The 25,379-nt window shown below is 42.9% G+C and overlaps 1 protein-coding gene across 2 annotated transcripts in view; it reads right to left on the bottom strand.

Moving 5' to 3' along the window:
- The window catches only part of cnot10 (CCR4-NOT transcription complex, subunit 10), a 34,288-nt gene that overhangs the window by 5,093 nt on the left and 3,816 nt on the right, over positions 1–25,379 (bottom strand). The window contains exons 3-16 of one of the 2 annotated variants that reach the window (XM_080193971.1): positions 25,099–25,260; positions 23,635–23,785; positions 21,104–21,249; positions 20,323–20,397; positions 19,986–20,069; positions 16,981–17,098; positions 15,355–15,504; positions 13,105–13,307; positions 12,880–13,001; positions 10,991–11,167; positions 9,544–9,627; positions 8,384–8,497; positions 5,619–5,749; positions 4,585–4,620 (exon numbers count right to left, since the gene is read on the bottom strand). In XM_080193971.1, the coding sequence (XP_080050097.1) occupies positions 4,585–4,620; positions 5,619–5,749; positions 8,384–8,497; positions 9,544–9,627; positions 10,991–11,167; positions 12,880–13,001; positions 13,105–13,307; positions 15,355–15,504; positions 16,981–17,098; positions 19,986–20,069; positions 20,323–20,397; positions 21,104–21,249; positions 23,635–23,785; positions 25,099–25,260 (1,753 nt within the window). The remainder of the gene's footprint in view (positions 1–4,584; positions 4,621–5,618; positions 5,750–8,383; positions 8,498–9,543; positions 9,628–10,990; positions 11,168–12,879; positions 13,002–13,104; positions 13,308–15,354; positions 15,505–16,980; positions 17,099–19,985; positions 20,070–20,322; positions 20,398–21,103; positions 21,250–23,634; positions 23,786–25,098; positions 25,261–25,379) is intronic. The other variant, XM_080193972.1, reaches the window with a different exon arrangement.

Here is a 25,379-nt window from a genome sequence, read left to right as displayed (position 1 = left end):
TTCTAAGCGGGAAGAATCTCTCTACTTCTACCTTATCCATCCTTTTCATTATCTTATACGCCTCTATAAGATTCCCCCCTCATCCTTCTAAACTCCAACGAGTACAGACCCATAGCCCTGCAATTTTTTTCTCCTGCAAGGATTTTTGAAGGTTACCACGATCCATCAACCATTCAGGCCCAACCATACAAAGCTTGTCTCCCATAAGAACAAAATGATGCAGACCATTTGGCTTCTCGAGCCCATTCTGCCATGCAGTAAGATCATGCTTGACCTTTCACCTCAACTACATTTCCCACACTATCCCCGAGTCTTGCCTGGTGATTGTGGAACGGTATTCATTCATCCATTGTCATAACGAATGCTATTGCATCCTGCAGGAAAGGATGTCTCGAGGCATGGTACATTGGGGAGACCATGCAGACGCTATGACAAAGGATGAATGAACACAGCTCGACAATCACCAGGCAAGACTGTTCTCTTTCTATTGGGGAACACTTCAAGGGCAATGGCATTCAGCCTCTGAGCTTCGGGTAAGTGTTCTCCAAGGTGGCCTTCAAGTTCCGCACACGAGGACGGCCTCAACCGGGATCTTGGGTTCATGTCACACTATTTGTAACCCCCACAACTTGCCTGGACTTGCAAAATCACTAATTTTCTTGACTGGAAACAATACACATCTTTTTAACCTGTGCTTAATGCTCTCTCCACTCACACTGTCTGTACCTTTAAGACTTGATTTGCTGTAAAGACTCATATTCCAATCATTATTCATATAAATTGAGTTTGTGTCTTTATATGCCCTGTTTGTGAGTGGAACTCCCACCCACCTGACAAAGGAACAGCCATTCCGAAAGTGAGTGGCGTTTGCTACAAATAAACCTGTAGGACTTTAACCTGGTGTTGTAAGACTTCTTACTGTGTTCACCCCAGCCCAACACCGGCATTTCCACATCCTGACTACTCATCCAGAACCAGGATCACACTGAGGGTACAGGATAAACCATTTAGGACTGACATGAGGAGAAATTTCTTTGCCCAGAGAGTGGTCAGTCACCCTGTGAAATTCTCTACCACAGAAAGAAGTTGAGGCCAATTTTTTTTTCAAGCAGGAGTTAAGATATAGCACTTGGAGTTAAAGGGACAAAGGATGTTGGGGGTGGGGGGGGCGGTGCAGGCAGGCAGGATCAGACTATTGAGTTGGATGATCAGCCATGAATAGCAGAGCAGGCTCCTTCCTGTGCTTTCTTCCATGTTTCTGTGTTAAGACAATGCTCTCATCCCAGAATCAGTCTAGAGCTTTGCCACATTCCTTCTAATGCAAGCAAATTTTTTTCTCTAGGTAAGGAGTCACATCACTTCTCTTTCTTTTAAAGGCATCTGTGTCCAACTTATAAAAGGTTTCATAGAAATCATAGAAACCATACAGTGCAGAAAGAGGCCATTTAGCTCATCAAGTCTGCACCGACCACAATTCCACCTACGCCCTACTCCCATATCCCTACACGTTTACCCGCTAATCCCTCTAACCTATGCATCTCAGGGCATTAAGGAGCAATTTTAGCATGGCCAATCGACCTAACCTGCACATCTTTGGACTGTGGGAGGAAACTGGAGCACCCGGAGGAAACTCATGCAGACATGAGGAGAACGTGCAAACTCCACACGGACACTGATCCAAGGCAGGAATCGAACCCAGGTCCCTGGAGCTGTGAAGCAGCAGTGCTAACCATTGTGCTACTGTGCCACCCTGACTGTTTCTGATATTGGGATGAACAAATCTCCTTTCCTTAAGCGTTTGCAAGAAATGATTCCTTACAGACTACGTAGAATCCAAAAAGTATCGTAGTTCATGAATCAAAACCTTAGTCTACTCACAGCAAAAAAAGGTTCAATCTCTAAGGGTTGGGAGGGGGATAAAACATGAAAAAAATAAAAAAATCAAGGGAGGAAGAACAGAATTGGCATTTTCCTAATAACTCTTTGGGGCTGTACTTTAAAGGGGTAGATTCTGAAATATCTGGAAATTATTATCGGTGCGACTAACAATCAATTTAAGCAGCAGTAAGTGTTTAACTGGAGGGATTGTAGCTGGTAGTTTCTGTGTTAACGATAGTGTGGTTCTATCAGTTTAAAAAAACAGGTGGCATGATGGTACAGTGGTTAGCACTGCTGCCTCACAGTGTCAGGGACCCGCGTTCAATTCCTGCCTTGGGTCACTGTCTGTGTGGAGTCTGCATGTTCTCCCTGTGTCTGCATGGGTTTCCTCAGGGTGCTCCGGTTTCCTTCCACAGTCCAAACATGTGCTGGTCAGGTGGATTGGCCATGCTAAATTGCCCCTTAGTGTCAGGAGGATTAGAAGGGGAAATACTTGAGGTTCTGGGGATAGGACCTGGTGGGACTGTTGGTACAGGCTTGATGTGCCGAACAGCTTCCTTCTACACTATTCATAGCAACATAGGAATTAGGAGTAGAAGTCAGCAAATTTAGCCCTTCAAGCCTGCTCCGCCATTCAATCAGATCATGGCTGAACTCTCCCTGGTCTCAAATCCACCTCCCCACCTATTCCCCATATCCCTCTTTCCCTTTTTAAAAAAAATTTGAAATATATCTATCTCTATCTTGAAACTATTCACCGATCCAGACTCCACTGTGCCATGAAGCAAGTTCCACAAATTCACCACCCTCTGTGGGAAATAGTTCTTCCTCATCTCAGTTTTAAATCAACCACCTCTCAACCTATACATGTGACCTCTTGTTCTAGGTTGCCCCATAAGGGGAAACACCTGGTCTACATTTTCTTTATCAATCCCTTTAAAAATGTTACATTCCTCGATCAGACCCCCTCTCTTCTTCTAAACTCCAATATGTACAAGTCCAAATTTTTAATCTTTCCTTATACGTCAACCCTTTCATCCCCGGAATCGATCTGGTGAGCCTCGTCTGAATTGCCTCCAAAGCCACCGCATCCTTCTTCAAATAAGGAGACCAAAACTGGACACAATACTCCAGATGTGGTCTCACCAAAACCCCGTACAATTGCAACAACACGCTCCTACTTTTATACTCCAGATCTTTTGCAACAAATGCCAACATCTCATTGGCCTTTTTCATTAGGCACCTGCATGCCGACTTTCTGCGATTCATGAACAAAGACAATGCAAAGACAAGACATGAACAAAGACTCTACTCCAATGCATTTTGAATCTGCTTTCTATTTGGGTAATAATTTGCCCTTTCCATTTTTTCTGCCAAAATGGCTAACCTCAAACTTATCCACATTAAACTCCATTTGCTAACTTTTGGCACATTCACCTAGCCTATCTATATCTGTAAAATCTTTGTATCCTCTTTGCTGCCTGCTTTCCCACTATTTTAGTCTCATCCACAAATTTTGCTATGTTACACTCTGTCCCTGCTTGCAGATCATTCACATAGATTGTAAACAGTTGAGGTCTGAGAACTGACTACAGGATAGGGATTCTATTCTATTTCTTTGCACCAAACCAATAAAACCTGGCCAACAAATCACAGAGCACAGGTCCTAAACTGAGAGGCATACACACAGCAACGTACATTTACATAACACTTTAACACGGAAAACCACTCCAAAGTACTTCAGAGGAAGGTTAACAAAAACATGTCACCCAACCACACAAGGAGACAAGGGTTTGGTCGCCGAGTCAAGTTTTAACAAGTGTTTTAAAGGAGGTGAGAGAAGTGGCGAGATTGAGTGAGGAAATTCCAGAACTTTTGCCCCAGACAGCAGAAAGCATGGCTGCCAATAGGGATCAAAATTGGAGATGCACAAGATGCCAGAATTGGGGGAGTGTATTTTGGACGGTTGTGGGGCTAGAACAGACTGCAGCGATGGGCAAGTGAGAAACCATAGAGGGACTTGAAAATAAGGAGAGTTTTAAGATCAAGATAATAGAATCCCTACAGAGCAGAAGGGGGCTATTTGGTCCATCAAATCTGCACTGACCACAATCCCACCCAGCGCCTATCCCTGTAACTCCATGTATTTACTCTGCTAGTCCCCCTGACACTAAGGGACAATTTAGCATGGCCAATCAATCTAAGGTACACATCTTTGGATATGGAAGGAAACCGGAGCACCCAGAGGAAACCCACGCAGACGTGGGGACAGCACAGGAGTGATGGGTGAACAGAACATTAAAAGTTGTTTGTAATACTTCAGTTATCTGGTTACATACTGGAATTGCAGGAAACCCTCCTACATTGCTCCTCAAGCTTCCCTTCAAGATACTGCTACCACAGGTTAAAAAAAGACAAACTTCCAAGGTTTTAAAAATACATGAACTTTTCAAGCTGACAATATCCATATTATGATTCCCCAGCCTCCTATTGTCATTTAGTCACTCCTAGTCTCTCACCATAGACACTCATGCCCCCATTTTCACTCGACACGAATGATCAGTGATCTGAAATATTAACTCTATCCACAGATGCTGCCTGATAAACTGCGTGTTTTCCAGAAGTTTCTATTTTTGTTTCAGATTTGCAGCATCCATACTATTCTGCTTTTGCTCCCAAAGATGACATTTTTAAACATATACTCACAGCTTTCCATCTGTTCATTTTCCCCTCGGTCAGATCCTGAAAAGAACAGCCAAAATTTGCATTTACTTTCCATGTAACAGACATACATATAACTGACATACATGTTCATTGCATTGCTCTTCTTTATCACAACATTCTCTGAACTGGAAGAAAACACACATTCTCTTTTTGCTGTGAGAATGGATGTTGGGGAGGCATGCTGATAGTGTGTGTGTGTGTGTATTGGGGACTTGGGATGGTGATGCGTGTGAGTGTGGTGAGGGGTAGTGTGTGTGTGTGCTCTCCCATAACAGTAGTCAAGCCTCAGCAGTAAACTTTTTTTTATTTATTTATTAGTGTCACAAGTAGGCTTACATTAACACCACACTGAAGTTACTGTGAAAATTCCCTAGTCGCCACACTCCAGCGCCTGTTTGGGTACAGTGAAGAAGAATTTGACACAGCCAATCCACCTAACCAGCACGTTTTTTCAGACTGAGAGAGAAAACTGGAGGAAACCCATGCAGACACAGGGAGAACGTGCAGACTCCACACAGACGGTGACCCATGGCCGGAACTGAACCTGAGTCCCTGGAGCTGTGAGGCAGCAGTGCTAACCACTGTGCTACCTAGATTTCTAAAAGCATTTGGACAAGCTAAATGTGAACAAAACATGTTTTTTTTTAAATGTTTTTACTGGTTTGTTAGCTGTACACATTTAATAAAAATCTAGAGGTTAAAGAGAAATAACAGATGAGAAGAATTTGCAGAATAGTATTTGAGCTGACAGCTTGCTTAATCCAATTCTGACCACTACACTTTAGGAAGGAAGTCAAAGTCTTGTGAGAAAACAGAGGTGATTTACCACACAGTCAATGGCCCAAGCCAGGAATCAACCCCAGGTCCCTGGTGCTGTGAGGTAACAGTGCTAACCACTGTGCCATCTTATTCCTGAGAAATCGTGCCTTCAGAGGAAACAAATCTCCAAACGGATAAAGATTCAAACTATGCCAGTTGACAGGGTGGATCATTCAGACAAACGTGAAATTATTCACCTTGATCCTGTTCATTTGACGAAACACCCAGGAAGACATCAGTAATGTTTTCGGGGTTCAAATGAGTGATAGCATCAGAGATCCTGTCCAGGGAAATGAGCGACTCTGCTGCATACAAGTGGCCCAGAAACCTAAATACAATCACAAATGGTCAGAAACATCAAATCAAAGTAACACAAGAAATCAGCTCACGCTACACAGAAAACAGTACCAAGGAAGAGCCAATTTTTGACATAGTTTTTTAAAACTGGATGCAAATAAATTCCAACAACATCTGATACACCAACTTTAATGTCATAAAGCATCTTAAGGTGTTTCACATGGACATCATCAGAGAACGACACCAAGCCACATAAGGCTATACTTAGGGCAGCACAGTGATACAGTGGTTAGCACTGCTACCTCACAGCGCCAGAGATCCAGGCTTGATTCCTGGCTTGGGTCACTGTCTGTGCGGAGTTTGCACAGTTTGCATGGGTTTCCTCCGGTTTCCTCCCACAGTCCAAAGATGTGCGGGTTAGGTGCATTGGCCACGCAAAATTGACCCTGGTTTCAGGGGTAATGGCAGAGCAAATATGTGGAGTTACAGGGATAGGATGGGGCTGTTGTTGGTGCAAACTCAATGGGCCAAATAGCCTCCTTCTGTACTGTAGGGATTCTATGATGATCAGATCACATGACCAAAAGCTTGGTCAAGGAAGTTGTTTTAAAATGAGATGCAGAGGTATAGATAGGGAATTCCAGGGCTTAGGACCTGGACAACAAGATTCCAGCCATCAACTGGAGGCTGATTATAATCAGGGTTCACTAGAGGCCAGAATTAGAGAAGTACAGATCTCCTGGCGTGTAATTATGAAGGAAATAACAGAGATAGGGAGGGGTGGGGGTAAGGCTGGGGAGGGAGAAGTCAGTGAGGAGGGCAGCAGTGAGAAATCAAGAACAAGGATGAGAATTTTAAAAGCAGGACATTGCTCAATTGGGTCTGAGGGCACAGCGAGGCAGGATAGAGAAAACGGACTTACTGCGCATTAAAACAAAGAGCTTTGGATGACATCAAGTTTACAAAGGGTACAACGTGAAAGACCTGTCAGGGTGTGTGTTGGAATAGGTGAATCTAGAAATTTCAGCAGCCGAACCAAGTCAGGGCAAAGTCACACAGGCAGAAATGGGCGACCTTAAGTTTGCTTTGTGTTATTATTGTCACATGTATTAGTTTATAGAGTGAAAAGTAATTTCTTGTGCTATACAGACAAAGCATACCGTTCATTGAGAACATAGGGGAGAAAGAGAGAGTGCAGAATGTAGTGTTACAGTCATAGCTAGGGTGTGGAGAATGATCAATTTAATGCAAGATAGGTCCATTCAAAAGTCTGACAGCAGCAGGGAAGAAGCTGTTCTTGAGTCACAGTAAGTAGCCTCACAATGCCAGGTTAAAGTCCAACAAGTTTATTTGGTAGCACGAGCTTTCAGAGCGTTGTCCGGGGCTTTAACCTGGTGTTGTGAGACTACTCAAAATACATGGGGGAATAGGGTGACCATCCTTGAATTTTTCGCCTTGTCATTGAGTTTTTGGGGGCCGTTTGCAAGATTTCCAAGATTAATTTGCCTGCTGCCCGTGTGCTTTGAACTTGAGTAAAAAAAAATTCCAGAGCGCTTGGCGAAACATAAAGATGTGTTCCCTCTGTGAAATGGAAACCTGAGACAGCCTACTTATAGACGTAGCAAGGACATATAGAAGGAGTCTAGGAAAGATAAGAAATAAAACCAGCATTGTGAAAGGGAGTCTAAAAGCACGCAACAAGATAATCAAAGGGAACCGACACCATTCATAAACAAAGGAGGTCATGTTAAACTCAAGGGATCAATGGGTTTTGCACCTTTGTTCTTAGGAGATAAAAAATTTTTGAAAGGTGTACCTGAGGGTGTGGGACAGCCAACATTGGTAATTAGTCAAAAGGGAGCTATATTAAAGGAGTTAAAGGATTAAAAAGTAGTAATGATTAGCAGGCACTGAATAGTTGAGGGAACAGATAGTGGGGGTGTTTAGAAGAATGTGGATACACTAATCTTGTTCAAACACCTTTGGAAATGATAAATATGCCGAAGGACTGAAGAGTGAAAATTGCTTGGTCCTGTTCAAGGTAGAAAGTGAGGAAATTTTAGGGGCAGAACACAAAGAATTTTGTGAACACTTGGAAAGATATGGTCTGATCTGGGCCATTAGGAGGGTGTTTGTGGGGGCTGCAAAACGCTTCAGTAAAGCAGCCATGTTTTGAGTAAATACTCGCGCATGCAGTAAAATTAATTTCTGCACATGGATCATCGGAATACATCCTAGATTGGTGGCAAAAATCAAGGGTATTGCTTCACTCGCTGCCCTCCCAAACACTCTGAGGATCAAACCAGAAGCATGCTACCCTGACCCAGCTGAACTCCACATACACGTCCAGCATCAATGTCCCCTTCTGCCCATCTCTCAGATTCAACATTAACTTTTATAAAACAACCGTATAGTAAAAGAAAGATTTGCAAGGTAATGGGGAGGGGGGGGGGCAGGGGAGAAGAGGAGCAGAATAGGACATAATAGGACAATTACATCAGCTAGCACAGGAACGATAGACCAAATGGCCTTTTCCACAGCTGCATTTTCCCTTTCAAGAATACGTCCAATACTCTAAGCTTAAGTAAACATTTACTTCATGTGCACAGCCAGTTAAATTAATCACATTAATAAGGACCCTGTTATAGGATACTCGGTTACTTACTTTAAAGATCCGGACAGTTTGGTCTGCTGCAGAAGATTCTCTGCATGATTTAAGGCCACAAGGTTGTCACCAAGTGCAAGAGCAACATATGCACTGCCAGCCAGTATAGAGCATCTGAGAGAACAGAGAGGAAAACATTTGACGTGATGTGCTTGAAATTCCAGTCCTCTATTTATCACAGGGGGTCAAATCAGAGTTGAAGCCTGTCAAGAATTTTGTCTCATTTACATCAGTAGCCACTAGGCAGAGTGGTAATGTCACTGGACTGATAGCCCGGGGGTGCCCTGGGAAGATGGGTTCAAATCCCACCACAACAGTCGTTGAAATTTAAATTCAATTACAAAATTTGAGAACTATCATTGATTGTCGCACCATCTGGTTCACTCGTGTCGTTTAGGGAGGGAAATCGGCCGCCCTTACCTGGTCTGGCCCACATGTGACTCCAGATCCACAGCAATGTGGTTCATTCTCTGAAATGGCAACAGGTTCATTCAAGTCGCATTACTGCACTATAGAAAGGCTGCAGTGGTTCATGGAGGTGACTCACCACCATCTTCCCAAGGGCAATTAGGGATGGGTAACAAATGCTGGCCTTGCCAGCAATGCCCACATTCCATGAAATAAATAAAGAATGAACCCCAACTGGACTGAAACTGTTTGGGAAGTTTCTGATGTTCATTTCTGCACCAATAAACACTTGGTAGGAGCAGATCATTTAGGACATGAACCGTACTCCTCATGCCCTCTTCCTCCAATTCATAACTGCATCTTCTCAGTTGAGGCAGCTTGGACAAAGGAGAGAACCTCAAATGCTGAGGTCACTAAAAAAAGGAGACCCATGCAGAGGGAATTAATCGCAGGATATATTAACTAACCTGGGATGAGAAGAGCAAGAGGTGTTGGAGGATGGGGAAATGAAAAACAGTGCTGGCCAAAACATTTTCTTCAATTCCACCACCAACTAGATCAGTCATGAGTGAGGATTGACCGTCAAGCACTGAAACAATGACCTTTGCTTACGTTAAATGTGATCAATTCCAGTAACAAATCAAGATTTAACAACAATGGAATTGAATTTCTGATGTGCAGAAGGCTCCCTTCATATTGTTGAAAGGACAGTAGCGTTGCGTAAATGGATAAGAAATGGAACATATCCTTACCGGAGATTGTCCAATTCCTCCTTCCTTAACGGAGAGGATGGCGGGCCTGGAACTAAGAACTTATCTCCTTCATGAGGTTTCCCACTGCAGAATGACAGAAAATAATTTCAGTATATAATAGTGCAACAATAATGGAGTATTGCAATTAATTTGTCATGGGATTCAGAACAGTAAAGGGTGCAGCCAATCTACACAGAAGGCACTTATGTGCTTTCTTAATTGTCTCTGTAGGAATTAGGAGTCATAGTAACACACAGATAGGCCATTCTGCCCACTGAACCAATGCCAGCTCCCTGCAAAGCAATACAGATAGTCCTATTCACCCACTGGAAGGGGTGGAATTGGAGACCAGAGCTGACAGCAGGGACTGTACATGGTGGCTTAGGTCTCAGCAATGTTTAGCTGGCAAGACTTGCTGGCTCATCAGCACTCTGACAGCAGAGGCAGCAAAGGGAAGTCGGGAGAGGCAGTGAGGAATTAGAGTTGGCTGTTAACTGGCACAGGCAGAAATTGACCCGATGATTTTGGGTGTTATCACCAAAAGGGTGCACGTAGCTGAGGAAGGAGGAGGAGACAGGGCCTGGGACAGATTTTTGGGGGATTACAGAGGCGATGTTGTGGAGTTAGGAAGAGAAATCATTGCTAGAGATGGCCAAATTCTGACTTATTCATCAGTTGGCAATACTGAGCATCTCTGTGAAAATGTAAATGAAAATGACAGCATGAGAAACATAGAAACACAGAAGATCGGAGCAGGAGGAGGCCATTTGGCCCTTCAAGCCTGCTCCGCAATTCATCATGATCATGGCTTATCATCCAACTCAACAGCCTAATCCTGCCTTCTCCCCATAACCTTTGATCCCATTCACCCCAAGTGCTATATCCAGCTGCCTCATGAGTACATTCAATGTTTTGGCATCAAGTAATTCCTGTGGTAATGAATTCCACAGGCTCGCCACTCTTTGGATGAAGAAATGTCTCCTCACCTCCGTTCTAAATGGTCTACCCTGAATCCTTAGATTGTGAACCCTGGTTCTGGATCTTCCCCCCATCATCGGGAACATTCTCCCTGCATCTACCCTGTCTAGTCCTGTTAGAATTTTATAAGTCTCTTTGAGATCCCCCCTCATTCGTCTGAACTCCAGTGAAAACAATCCTAACCTAGTCAATGTCTCCTCATACCTCAGTCCCACCATCCCCAGAATCAGCCTCTTAAACCTTCATCGCATTCCCTCGAGATCAAGAACATCCTTCCTCAGAAAAGGGGGCTATATCATTTTGTCCATCAAGCCAATTCCACCATTCAAAAGATCACAGCTGATCTCCTATGCCAGTTGCACCTTCCTGCACTGTGCCCTTATCCTGCGAGAGAATATACCAAGTTTCTACAATGATACATTGATGGTAAATTTGTATGCTCGATGAAGTATCTCTCATCATGCTGTACCTGCATGCCTCGCTATTTTCATTGCTGGTCTCACCACTGCCTGACTGGCTGAAATTTCTTAAGCCATTATCCTTTTTGGTCTCCAGTTGATCTTCAGGCAGCAGGAGCAAAGCATTCCTTAAGCAAATGGCCGCAAACTCCATGCTGGCTACAGGAATGGCTGAAGACTGCCCATCGCTATGGAACAAAAATGATATTTTATTAAAGACTTCATGGCTTCAAAATTCTAATTGAAACTTTCACGCAGATTAATAGTTTTCAGTATTTCCTGTGCAATTGGCGGTGGCGGCGGCAGCGGTGAGGGGGGCGGGCGGGGGGGGTGCAGGTTCTAGTGTCCACTGACAGCAAGTCAGCCAATCTCAGCTGAGGAAAGGGAGAATCACAGAACATGGGAGGGTGCCAATCAGTGACCTCAACTCTCCTGCCAGTAAAAACAACAGATTCTGTAATGATGCTGCACACAGTCAAATAGCACTCTACTATCTTTAGCTCAGACCAAAGTTGGGCAGCTTGAATGAGGTACCAGAAGTCTGGTAAGCTGCCAGAAGCCGGTAACTGAAGCAAGAGTTGTTGTTTTTGGGAGAAAGGCACAATGTAACAACGCAGAGGTGATTTTTCCCTCTGCTCAATTTTGTAATCACTCAAAGGGATATACCTCACTTCGTAATCTTATACAAGTATGTGAGAGGTGGTAGAAAGTTACTGGTTTTGGTAAATTAAAGCAGGATCTGATGCTCTCTATCATGAATAATTAACAGGTCTTTATTTTTAAACTGTTGACAACCTTATTAAAACAAAAAACAAACTGAGTAAAATCCCAATAGAATGCTGTTCAAATATTACAAGACTCCTTCAGGAATAATGAAATATATCATTACAGAATTCAGTCACTCTCAACTATTATATAACCAGGCACCTTTTGCAAGTATGAACTTTCTCCAGTGATGCTCGTCTGGAACACCGAATTGGTCTGTCTCTCTCTCCCTCTATTTAGATGGTAATTTTATGAAGACATATCTGAAATTGCAGGATTTACATGACAGCCTCACCTACCCTCCTTCTAACTCAAGAGGTAGAAGCATACTCTGACAGTCACCCCCCCCCCCCCCCCCCCCCCACCCCGTCTGGGTTTATATACCTGAAATTACCCCAAATATTCCTGCAATCTGAGTGGCTTGAAGCTGTCAACAACCCCCACATTTGAATTCCACTGGTTCTGTGTCTGTGCATGCTTGCTTTAAATCATTGGTCCAATTCAAAAGCCTGTTTTGGTTAGGTTGGAACACTGACTGCTAGGTTTTGAAACAAATGCTGCAAAAACCTGCTTCTGCACCCTGCTCTCTGCAATTTAAAATCCACGCACAGAAAACTTTTTTTTTTAAATAGACAATGCTATATGATTTATTCTTTTGGTTTTAGCATTTCTTTTCACTATTTACATTTGTCAAACATCATATTTTAACCTTATATGTGCAAATTCACAACAATAATATAAGCAAAGAATTGACTTGAACACAATGCTTATAGTGATTGTTAAGTGAAGAGACTTCTGTTTGATATTCTCTCATTTATGGTCTGTACTCATGTGGAATTTGGTATTTTTATGAACATGTCTGATGAGCATTCTACTGCCTAAATACCGTTAACTTAGGAAGCTTAACAGTCAAAATCTGAACTTTTTTCTTCCAGAACCCATCTATCACTTCACTAATTTTATATCTGCAAGTCAAAAGCTTTAGATTTTGAACTGCTTCTACATAGCTAACATGCACACTTTGACATTTGAACATGTTAAAAGTTGACTCATTTACACAGTGTTCTTCAGTTAGGTGTTCAATCATTTACAGTCACACCAGTCCTGTTCACCCTCGTAAATGGCGCTCACTCACTTATACACGGTGTTCTGCATGGACTGTGACGCCAAGACTATCTTCTGGTGATAGCCCTGACCCAGAATTGACTGTACAATCCCTTTCTTGCTTGGCAGCCCTCTGGTTTCTTGTTCGGATGTCTGAAGGAAATAATGCTGAAATTTAATACGACCGGTTGGGGGAAAAAAGAAAGCAACTTGGAACGAATGAAAAAGTAGCTGGTGCGGGAACGAGCCCACTCACCCCCTTGTTGGCAGCAATGCAACATTCTGCCAGCCTTAACCAAAGACGTGGGTTGGAGTGGTACACCTGAACTGCCTCCATCAGACACTCAAAGGCGGCCAATGGTCTGCCTATATGCAACAGCTGGATTCCACAGTTGTGCAACAGTTCATACCGTTTGTTTGTGAGCAATGTGCTCATAGGTCTGCCAGAAAACTTCTTTCCTAATCATTAATAAAAAAGGAAAAAAAATTAAACTCCAAATATTAAGTTAAATAAAAAACATTTGAAAAAGCCACAGCTTACAGCAGGATAGGCCAGCCAACCTCTTTCTGCTTCCAACTTTACTACTATCACAAGTAGGCTTACATTAACACTGCAATGAAATTACTGTGAAAATTCCCCAGTTGCCACACTCAGGCACCTGTTTGGGTACACTGAAGGAGAACTTAGCATGGCCGATGCACCTAACCAGCACGGCTTTCAGACTGGGGGAGGAAACCAGAGCACCAGAGGGAACCCACGCAGGCACAGGGAGAATGTGCAAACTCCACACAGACAGTGGCCCAAGCCAGGAATTGAACTCAGGTCCCCGGTGCTGTGAGGCAGCAGTGCTAATCACTGTGCCAGTGTGCTATCCAACAAAGTGCGTTATGGCCGGAACAAAAAATGCTGGAAAATCTTAAGCAGGTTTGACAGCCTCTGTGGAGAGATAGGGCCAACGTTACAAATCTGAATGACTGTCCAGCATTGACAAAGGGTCATCCAGACTTGAAATGTTGGTTCTATTCTTTCCTCACAGATACTGTCAGACCTGCTGAGATTTCCCAGCATTTTTCTGTTTTTGTTTCACACTCCGGCATCCGCTGTATTTTGCCTTTATCAAAGTGTATGTTCTTCTGTTTAGCACAGACATTTCAAATCTTACTAGTGTTTAGCAGGACAATAATATGGACTCTTTATTTGAACCATATACATATTATGGCAACAGGGAGGCTATGTAGAACACAGCTGATCTGTAGAACCACTGCTCTGTTCTGTCTGCTGAGCTCATGGGATTATACACCCCTCCCTATCTCGTGGCAAAGATTGGACAGCAGTTTGAGATACTGCCCCACTGTACGATGTATCGCGGCAGAGAGAAGTTAATCAGATGCTGATTTTAATGTCAACTTTCAAACAAAGTGACTGAATTGAATCCTCATGAACATTTATGTAAGTGGTGTCTTTTCTTTTAAATTAAACGCAGGAAAGAAAACAGTAGTTTGCTTTGCAGCAACTGAAATGTATCTTGTACAAAATATATTCAACACAAGACAGTGAAAAATGCCAGTCATCCTTAGTTTTGGTGGGGGTGGAGAGAGCTTGGGAGTGTTTTTAGAACAAGTGGGTTGTGACCAAAGTTACAACTTCCACACGGTCAGAATGTCAAAAGTGCTTCACAGGCAATGACATTCTTCTCGAAGTGTAGCACTGCTGCAATGCAAGAAACCTCATATGACACAGCAAAATCCCAAACTGCAATATATGATGACTTGTTAACTGGTTTTAGCAATACTGGCTAAAGAATAATTACTGGCCACAGACAGTGGGAAAAGCTCCCCCCGCCTGCAAAGAATCCCTATAGTGCAGAAGGAGGCCATTCAGCCCATCGAATCTACACTGGCCACAATCCCACCCAAGCCCTATCCCCTTAACCCCATGCATTTACCCTTGCTAATCCCCCCTGATGCTAAGGGGCAATTTAGTACAGCCAATCCACTTAATCTGCACTGAGGGAGGAAACTGGGACATCTAGAGGAAACCCACATAGACATGGGAAGAACATGCAGACTCCACACAGTGACCCAAGCCAGGAATTGAACCTGGGTCCCTGGCGCTGTGAGGGAGCAGTGCTAACCACCGTGCTGCCTTTCTCCAAGTAGTACTGTTTTCCTGAGACAACAGCTCTCCTGAAAGCCCCTCCCTCAACAATATCAGCCCAGATTGGGTCTCTGGAGTTGGGGGTGGTGGCTGGCAGGGGCAGGGAGGGCCTTGCCAGCCACCACAAACCTACCATCTTTTCACTCCACCGAGAACGTTTTCCACTGGACCAAGGCTGGCAACATTAAGCTGACTGCCAGAACTTAGAAAATAGGAACTACAAATACAAGTTAGCAGCTGAGTTTCATAAGCAAGAATTCAATAAGTGGCATTCATTGATGCACCATTTAATTTCACATCATTCACGCTAAATTAGATCTGTTGAGTATTTGACCGCATGTAGCCCACCTTGCTCTGTGTTTGTTCCTGTTAACTGGACACAAGCAGCATCATTCTCCTGCAAAGCCTTTTTAAAGTAGAAGATTCCAAGATTGTGTTTCCCCATGGCGAAATGGATGCACCCAAGATTATTCCAGAACATACATCGAATACATTCACCTGTTTTGCAAATGTTTTAAGGAGATAAGTCAGGAAAGATTTTTTTTAATAAAAACAGCTTCATTAAAAAATGCCACCAGAAATAGATGGCAGATTTTAGATATGGAGGGGGTTTTATCTCAAGATGAAGGAGACTAATTTGCTAAGAGTAGTTAAAGAGAAACCGTTTCCACTGGCAGGAGAACCAAAGGATTCAAAGCAGGGGAGGTGAGTAAAGCTCCTGCTGAGTTGTGTGGGCACATAGAAATCTGCAAGGTCCCACATGGGACTAACTCTGTTATAACTAAAACTTGTGCAAAACTGTGTAAAAAATTTGACAGAACCACGGTCTCAAAAATGGGCCACACACAGGAACATTGGAGATGGAAGACTTGTTTTAATGCATAAGTTATGATGATCTGGAAGGGGCTGCCTGTGAGGGCAGTGGACACAGATTCAGCATAACTTCTAGAAGGGAATTGGATAAATACCCGAAAAGGTATTTCCTCATGGAGGAAGAACAGGGGAGTGGGAATAATGGGATAGCTTTTTCAAAAAGCCAGCACAAACACTGTGGGCCAAATGGCCTCCTTCTGGACAGTATGATTCTAGGAATGAAGAGTGTTTCCCATGGTGCGATCTGTGAAAATTGTGTAGCGAATGGCTGAAAGCCGCTGGGATGCTTTATTGTCAAATCAAATGAGGGTGGACAGCCGGTGAAAATCTGAGAGATAGAATCCAACGCAAAAGAAACATTTCTTTCAACGTTTCAAACCTGTCTAGACAACAAGAAGCAAAGACAGAAGTAACCAGAATGGGGATTTTTCCTACTTGGATGAGCAACAAATGTTGACCACAGGAAGAGGGTCACACGAGGGAATCACAATAGCACACTGCACTGAGAGTAGAACCCATCAAATAAAAAGATTTGCATAGCAGCGGACGGTTATTTGGAGAAGAGGAAGATTGAATAAAGAGTTATTCTCCTGTTCTTTCTGCATCATTGGTCAATTGGAAGGCAAGGATTAGTTCTGCTAGACCTGAATAAATTCAATTGCACTGAAAACGTGGGTGGGGTTAGCAACCTCACTCAAACATCTGGTACACGACAGATCAAAGTAGAGACAAGTTATGATTCTAGCACCAACCCTTCCGAAAATAAAAATATAAATATAAAATTAACAGAGGAGAAAGAAGTTTCCGAAAGTGAGCACAAAACTAGATTTAACAAATACTGAGGTACACGGAACTGAGACAACATCGCAAAGGCACGAGTATCACTATAAAGACTGCTGCAACGTGAAGAAAATTGGCAAGACCAAAAGATTTAAAATACGGTTAAGAAATAAGGGATCTCCCCCCCACATGAATTGAACTCATATCGGAGCTTCGATTTATAAAACACATTGATCAATGTGAAATGCCTGCTGGTCTTGATGAATCACTAATAATCATCTGAAGTAAACCAAGAAACATCGCCATTCTTTCAATTCCTACCTGTGCTAAGGAATCCAGGATGATCTGTGATGTTTGCACTGTTCAACAGCTTCACCGCTTTCCGATAATTCCCCCTCAAATACTCAAAATTGCTCTTAAGAAACAGGGAGGGAGCAGACTGCATAGCAAAAAAACAATGAATAGAGATGTGCACACAGAAATATATCTGATAAATAAAATCCACTTACAGCAGCAAAATTTTAAAATCATTAATGAAATCACAATCCTATTGCAAAAACAATGAGTTTAGAATGAAAATCTAGATATAGAGCCAGAATTATTTATGGTTCCAGAGGCCATCTGGCCCGCTGAGTGCATGCTGGCTCTCCCTGAGCAATCCAAATGTCCCACTCCGCTGCCTGATTTCTGCAGGTTTATTTGCTTCAAGAGTCCATTCAATTTCCTTTTGAAAGCGTGGCTCACTTCCGCTTCCACCACCTTTAGGGGCAGCAAGTTCCAGGTCATTACCACATCACGTGTAAAACTGCTTTTCTTCCCATTCCTCTGTATCTCTTGCCCAAAACCTTAAATCTGTTTTCTTGTATCATCAGCTAAAGGGAGCAGAATTTCCTGGTCTACCTGGGATTATATCCCACAGATCTAGAATATATGTGTGCAAAGTGTGTCTTTATGGATGCATTCATTGTCAGTCTTGGCTCAGCATGCAGCATTCTCGTTCGAGTCAGAAGATCATAAGTTTAAGTCCCACTCCAGACTTGAGCACAAAATCCAGGCTGACACTCCCAATGCTGACGGAGTGGCGAATTAAACAGAGGTCCTCATGTGGATGTAAAATATCCCACTATTTTGAGAAAAATAACATGAATCATCAAATCCCTACAGTGCAGAAGGAGGGTTTTCAGCCCAGCGAGTCTGCACTGACCACAATCCCACCCAAGCCCTATCCCCTTAACCCCATGTAGTTACCCTGCTGATGCCCTGACACTAAGAGGCAATTTAGCATGGCCAATCAACCTAACCCACACATCTTTGGACTGTGGAAGGAAACTGGAGCACCCAGAGGAAACCCACGCAGACACAGGGAAAACGTGCAAATTCCACACAGACAATCATCCATTGAACTCGGGTCCCTGGTGCTGAGAGGCAGCAGTGCTAATCACTGTGACTTCATGCCGCCCCAAAGATTTCCACTCTAGACACAGTCAGGATATTTTGCAGCTCCCCAACAGGGGAACTGAACCCTGGCTCCCACGTGACAGGCAGGGATACTAACCACTATACTAACAAGGAAGTGTGTTGCTTCAATGCACCTTATTCCCAAAAAACTATTACCATTCGACGTCTTTCTCCAGAATCCTCTTACGTGCAGAATAATCTGTCTCTCTTATCTCGTGTGCCTTGGATTAACTGTCAGTTTGTTTGCTCTTTTCTTCATTGTCCCAATTGCTGGGTGCAATACAATGACCAGAATTGTGCATAGTCCTCCAAATGTTGGCATACCAGTGCCAGTCTGTATCACCTCCTGGAATTTGTGCTTTGTTCTTCCTGAACTCCTGGCCAATGTTTATCTTTAATGATTAAATCATTTCTCTCGTTGTTGTTTGTGGGATCTGACTGTGCAGACAGGCTTTTCCGGGATTACGACAGTCATCACATTTCAAAAGTGCTTCATTGGTTGTGAAGTGTTTTGGGGAGCATTTGGTTGTGAAAGAAATGCAGGTTCTTTGTTAAACATAAGTAAAGTTTATTGATTAGTGTCACAAGTAAGCTTACATTAATACTGCAATGAAGTTACCGTGAAATTCCCCTAGTCACCACATTCCGGCACCTGTTCAGGTACACTGAGGGAGAATTTAGCATGGCCAATGAGCCTAACAGAATGTCTTTCAAACTGTGGATGGAAATCGGAGCACCTGGAGGAAACGCACGCAGACACGGGGAGAATGTGCAGACTCCACACAGACAGTGACCCAAGCTGGGAATCTTATCTGGCTTCCTGGCAGTAAGGTAGTAGTGCTAACCACTGTGCCACCGGTACAGGCATGAGGCAAAAATACACTGAGCTGAAAGAGGAATCATGGATAGTTGTCGATCCTCTCCCTACCCGCTCCCAAACTGGTACTGTGATCCAAGAGCACATTTTAAACTGATCTGCAGAGCCACACTGATAGCACAAATTGCAGGAGGTGATACAGACTGGCACTGGTATGCCAACATTTGGAGGACTATGTACAATTCTGGTCATTGTACTGTACCCAGCAATTGGGACAATGAAAAGAGCAAACAAACTGACAGTTAACCCAAGGCACACAAGGTAAGAGAGACAGATTATTCTGCACATAAGATTTTAGAGAAAGGCTTCAAGTAGTAATAGTTTTTAGGGAATAAGGTGCATTGAATTCCATATGTTTAATATGTTACATTACAGCAATTTCTTCCTGGTATCAGAGAAGGAAGCTGCACTGAAGCAGTTCTCACTAGTGGATATCTTGGTAACACAAGGTCACAGATTTAAAGAACCGCAGGGCACACAATTGTTTTTATACAGCAAATAGTGGTCATCTGGAAAGTGCTGCTTGAAAGGGCAGTGGAAGCAGATTCAATCAAAACTTTCAAAGAAGAATTGGAGCCATGCTTGGGAAGAGAAAAAATTGCAAGGTTTTGAGAAACATTTATGTTTATAACACAGGAGGCAGCCATTTGGCCCTTTGAGTCCAAACCAGCTCCCTAGGGGGAAATCCAGGTCTTTCCCACTCCCCCACGCGATCCCCATAGCCCTGCAAGCTTATTTCCTTCAATTGCCTATCTAGTTTCCATCATTCTAATTGGATCACCCTCTCAAAGAATCAGCACAGTACAGGCAGAATGAACCAAATGGTCTCCTTTCATGCTGAATCAGATTTAAAAATCGTCACCAGAACCAGATTACTATCAGATAGTATAGTGGTGGGGAAGGAAAGATGATGGAGGTTGAGTGTGAGTGAAAGAGATTCCTAATATTTAGTGATTTGAATGGGAGCACAATTGTTAGGTGCCTTACTTACATTTCCGGCTGTATTCATAACAGATTTGATTTCCCGTTTACAGGCTTTCAAAGATTTCATCTGGACATAAGCTCTCACTTTGCACTGTAAACATAACGGGGACAAGTAAGGTGAGAACAACATTTATATCATTATGAAAAAAATTGCAATATACCATGAAATCCATTTACATCTAAAGTTCTCATATTTTCTGTCTGTGTCCAGACTGCTCACATTCCTGCATTTGCTCATTTCCTTCATCAAACCATCTCATCATTTTGTACACCTCCATACAATTGCCCTTTAATCTTCTCTGCTCAAAGAACTACAACACTACAGGGATAAATTATCCACTTACCTGATGAATTTTGGATTTTGTAGCTTCCACCATAACTCCAGCATCAACCTTCTGATTACTGGTTTCTTTATAGGCCTTTGTCAGAATCATGAGAAGAGAAATTATTTTAGTGTAACAATTCTCAGCTGCTGTGAACCATAACCTTGATGAACACGTGATGGATAAGTCTTTATTAATTTCAGAAAAACAGCAGCTGATATCAACACAGATGGCTGGAAGTGTGGAACACACATAGCTTAAAAAAGGAAATCAACACCTCATCACTAACACACCACAAAGACCCTGGTTTCACCTTCTCTTGAGGAAAGCAGTCTACTGAATCAGTGCAGGACATCAACATTAATCTGCTCATTAAGATCGGTTACAGAAGGCACCTGATTCCTCCACTCAACGTCTCAAGAGGTCATCGAATAGAAAGCTAAACCAGACACCAGCAAGTGGGCCTTCGCTAGGTCGAACAACTTTATTTCAATGTCCTTTAAACTCCACCAGCTGTTGTAGAATCCTCTTTCCCCAGGCCATTAGCCCCAGACCGCTGGATTACCAGCCCAGTAACAATGACTATACCAACCCTTCCCCTAGTATCTTCATTCAATGTACAGTCCATGATCAGCCATTGACACCTGGTCTGGAGTCAAACACCAGACTAGATTGGTGGCAGTTGTCAGGAGCCACTCTGCTTTCCTAAGCCATTTCAACCTCTCCGAATCAGTGAACCTTGGGTGTTTGCCTCTCCACAGCAAGTCACCATTAAAATTCCAAACAGCTCGAATGTACTGACCTCACTGGACTTGCCATTCTTATTGTTTCCTTGCAAAATCATCTTCTCCAGAACTGCGAGCAGCAGCAAAGCTTTCTCAGGCTGGTATGTCAACAGATAAAGGTCGACAAGCAAGAAACACAAAGCCTGGGCAAATTTCTCTTCTGCTTAAAGATTGGAGACAGAAAGAAGTCAGATTTTAATAATCTGAGCGAGTAACAGGCATCTTAAGCCCAGATAGATGGGCAGTCATAGCATGGTGCTTTTGTGATATACAGATTTTATGGAAAAAAAACATTTGGGTTAGCTTATTTTCAGTTGCACATTTATACAGCTGGAACGAGGCATGTTGCTGAAGGCTTTCACTTTGCACATATCGGGATAAGCACAATAATGCTAAATTCCACAGTGGCACAGTGGGTTAGCATTACTGCCTCATACCTCCAAGGACTCAGGCCTCAGGTCACTGTCAGTGTGGAGTTTGCACATTCTCTCCACATCTGCATGGGTTTCTTCTGGGTGCTCCGATTTCCTCCCACAGGTCAAAAATGTGCAGGTTGGGTGGACTGGTCATGCTAAATTGTCTCTTAGCGTCCCAAGATGCACAAATAAGATGGATTAGCCACAGGAAATGTGTGGGGTTAGTGGATAGGGTGGGAGAGAGGGCCTGACTAGAACTGGAGTCAGAGCAAGCTCGATTGGCTTCTTCTCCATTGGAGAGACTCTATTATTCTATTCCTCTGTGGGATGTATGTGGCACTGGCAAGGCCAAACTTTGTGCCCTGATTACCCTTGAACTGAGTGGCTTGTCAGATCATTTCAGAGGGCAGTTAGGAATCAATCACATTGATGTGTGGATCTAAAGACCAGATAAGGACGGTACATTTCCTTCCCTCAAGACATTAATGGATTAGATGAGCTCATTACTGTGCAACTGCTATGGGCCTCTGGATTACTCGTCCAGTGATATTACCATTATGCCACTGTCTCCTGATCACAACATTTCCCACCACAGGAGAAAAGGGCACTGATTGAATTATTCCTCCAGTATTATAAATTATTGCGATTGTTCAAAATTTGGTTTTCTTGCATTTGTCCTGATGAATGCAAAATGAAAAGCTTCAACGATATGTCTCCTTTTACAACATTATTCAAGTTCTTTACTGTCAAGCAACTGTTTAATAAATATTTACTCCGTGTTTCATAAGAACAACAGGGCAACATTAGTGGAACATCAATGCACAGGCACCAGTGCAACTTCTTTCCCTCCATGTTTCAATAATGTTGGACTGGAAATGTATGGCCCGAAGCAAATTTTTATTTTTATTTATCTTTCTGTACAGAATTCAACATGCATCAACTTATACAGATCTCGTGCGCATTCTAGTACAAACCTCTCCAAATGATAGAAAACAGGGAGCAACTTCAACCTGGAATTTCCCAATTCTGTAAAGATTGAGGAGCTACACTAAAAGCAGTGTAAGTGCAAAGTCATACGATGAAAAGAACAGTAAAGTAATAACATGAGCTAAATGGTAGTACAGAAGAAAGGGTCCAGGAGGGAGCTGAAGGACACAGATTATTGAAGCCATCAGTGCAGTACGTGGAAAGCAGTAAGTTTTTTTTTAATCTGTGGGACACGCGCGTCGCTGGCCAGCCAGCATTTATTGCCCATCCCTAATTGCTCAAGAGCAGTTGAGAGTCAACCACATTGCTGTCTCTCTGGAGTCACATGTAGGCCAGACTGGGTAAGGACAGCAGATTTTCTTCCCTATAAGACATTAGTGAACCAGATGGGTTTTTCCAAAAATCGACAATGGTTTCATGGTCATCAGTAGATTCTTAACTCCAGATATTTTTTGTGGAATTCAGTGGTGGGATTTGAATCCAGAACATTAACTGAGTAGATAATACCACTACACCATCACCTCCCCATAATAATAACATCCTTGTTTAAATTGCAGGCTTTGTAAGGGTGTCTAGCCCAGCCGTGCTGAATATGCTGTGGTCACCTACGAGGCCAGAGGTTGAATCATTGGAGAGGGTACCTCAAAAAGGGACAACTCATCATTGGGCAGAGAGTAAGTGTACGAGAAATGGGGCTATTAGCACGGGCAGAACAAAACCTAGGATTCTAAAGCAGCTCTGACAAGATAAATGTCAATGACTTCAAACAGTTTTGATTTTGAAAGGACAGGATCAACAACTTACGAGAGGATGGAAAGCCAGTTTGAATTCAAAACTTTATACAGAGAGATGGGGGGGGTGAATGTGAAGTATGAATTATCAAGGGAGGCAATGGAACCTGATAAAAGTCATCCAACTGGCTGATACTATTGCAGAGGGATTACGGAATGTTTTCTTGGCACAGGGGATGCGATGGCTTTTCCTAGTCGTCTGGTCTTTATAGGATAGTAAAAGCATTGAACAGACCGGGCAGAGATATTTAAATACTATGAATGAATCTACTGGATTAATTCTATTATTAGACAGATTATTCTAATAGTTAATTTACTAGAATGCACTCAGAGTGTGGAACAACAACTACCTACCAAAAGGCTCTATGAATTGGTAGAGTTTTTCTCCAATTGATATAGCTTCAGTGTACTGGCGGAGATGGTAAAGAATGATTGCTTGGTTGTAATATAGCATGCTATTCTCAACATCATCCAATCCATCCATTTCTTCCACTGTGGAATGGACCTGAAATAAATCCAATCCTTTTTGTTACCCATAGCAACATGTAACACCAATTCACCCATTTTCAGCCTGCTCCCAAAAATAGTACTATTGATGTATTGAAAAATCTCCTGTCCCATCCTTCTCCCTCCCTCACGGTCCCACTTCCCCTTCATCCTCCCAGTCCCGGCCCGAAACACAGCGATGACCTTCCTGGTCATGATGAAACATTAACTCAGTTTCCCTCTTCACTGGCTGCCTGACCTGCTAACTACTTCCAGCATTTTCTGTTGTTATCTGAGAGAATAAATGATTACTTTTTGGTTAACGATTGAGGTTAAACAATTTGAAAACCTTAATAAACGCCAGCTGTATATAACAGTTGCCTACCACTCACTTTTAGGTCAGAAAGTTCTGAGTTCAAGTCCTACTCCAGTGCACTGCTGAGGAAATGCTGCACTGTTGGACCTGACACCATTCTGACCTGATGTTAAATTTAGGCCTAGCCTACTACCTCAGGTACTATCCTATGCCACTATTTCAAAGAAGAGCAGGGGAGATCTCTCTGATGTCCAGGGCCAATATATATCCCTCAGCTTAAAACAGGTTATCCAGTTATCATCACACTGCTGTTTGTGGAAACCTTGCTGTGTGCTAATATCACATTTCCTACATTACGGCATGGTGGCACAGTAGTTAGCACTGCTGTCTCACAGCTCCAAAGACCTGTGTTCAATTCCAGTTTCGGGTGTCAGTAGTGTGGAGTTTGCATGTTCTCCTCATGTCTGTTTGAGTTTCCTCCAGGTGCTTCAGTTTCTCTTGTTATGTGCATTGACCCGAACAGGTGCCAGAGTGTGGCTACGAAGGCAACTTCACAGTAATTTAATTGCAGTGTTAATGTAAGCCTACTTGTGACTAATAAATAAATAAACTTTAAAATAAACTTTCCTCCCACACTCCAAAGATGTGCGGGTTAGGTTGATTTGCCAATCTAACACTGAGTCAGAGAGTCGGTACAGCCTCCTTCTGTGGGGATTCTATGATTACCTGCTGGCTTCACTGGCTATAAGTAATCTGTATAAATGCAACCTTTTCTTTTTCATGAAGCTTCATCCTCTCACTAACAATTACAGAAAGAATGGCCAGTGACAGATTTTTCCCACAGCTACTGGGTAAAGAATGACTTGAGGAAGTGCCTCAATAATCTGCCTCAAGGCATAATCTTTCCTAATACTTTACATTGAACACAGATGCAGACCAGGCTCGAGGGGCTGAATGATCTACTCCCTCTCCCAATTCTTGCATTCCAAACACTATTTGTGGTTCACCACTCTTACCTGATTTTTCAATAGGTTGAGAGTCTGTCTCAAGGTATCCGTCAAAGTCTGCCCATTTTTGTAGAACTCCACCACTGCTTTATTCAAAGATATTTTGTAATCATCTTTGTTTAACTCTTGCAGGTGACCCAGATACTGCAGACAAGTGTCAAACTGTCCTGACTGTGGCAAAATGTAAGAAAATGTAGGTAAACACAATTGTTGTCTGTGGCAAGCAATTTTCCAAGACTTAATAGCAAGTACTCTGGTTATATACTGAATCAGTTTTAACATACTGTACT

This window comes from Carcharhinus amblyrhynchos, chromosome 8 (genome assembly GCF_965287045.1).
Source record: "Carcharhinus amblyrhynchos chromosome 8, sCarAmb.v2.hapA, whole genome shotgun sequence".
Taxonomy (NCBI): Eukaryota; Metazoa; Chordata; class Chondrichthyes; order Carcharhiniformes; family Carcharhinidae; genus Carcharhinus; species Carcharhinus amblyrhynchos.
The sequence above is the reverse complement of the archived record's forward strand: the minus strand, read 5'-3'. Positions and strand labels throughout refer to the sequence as shown.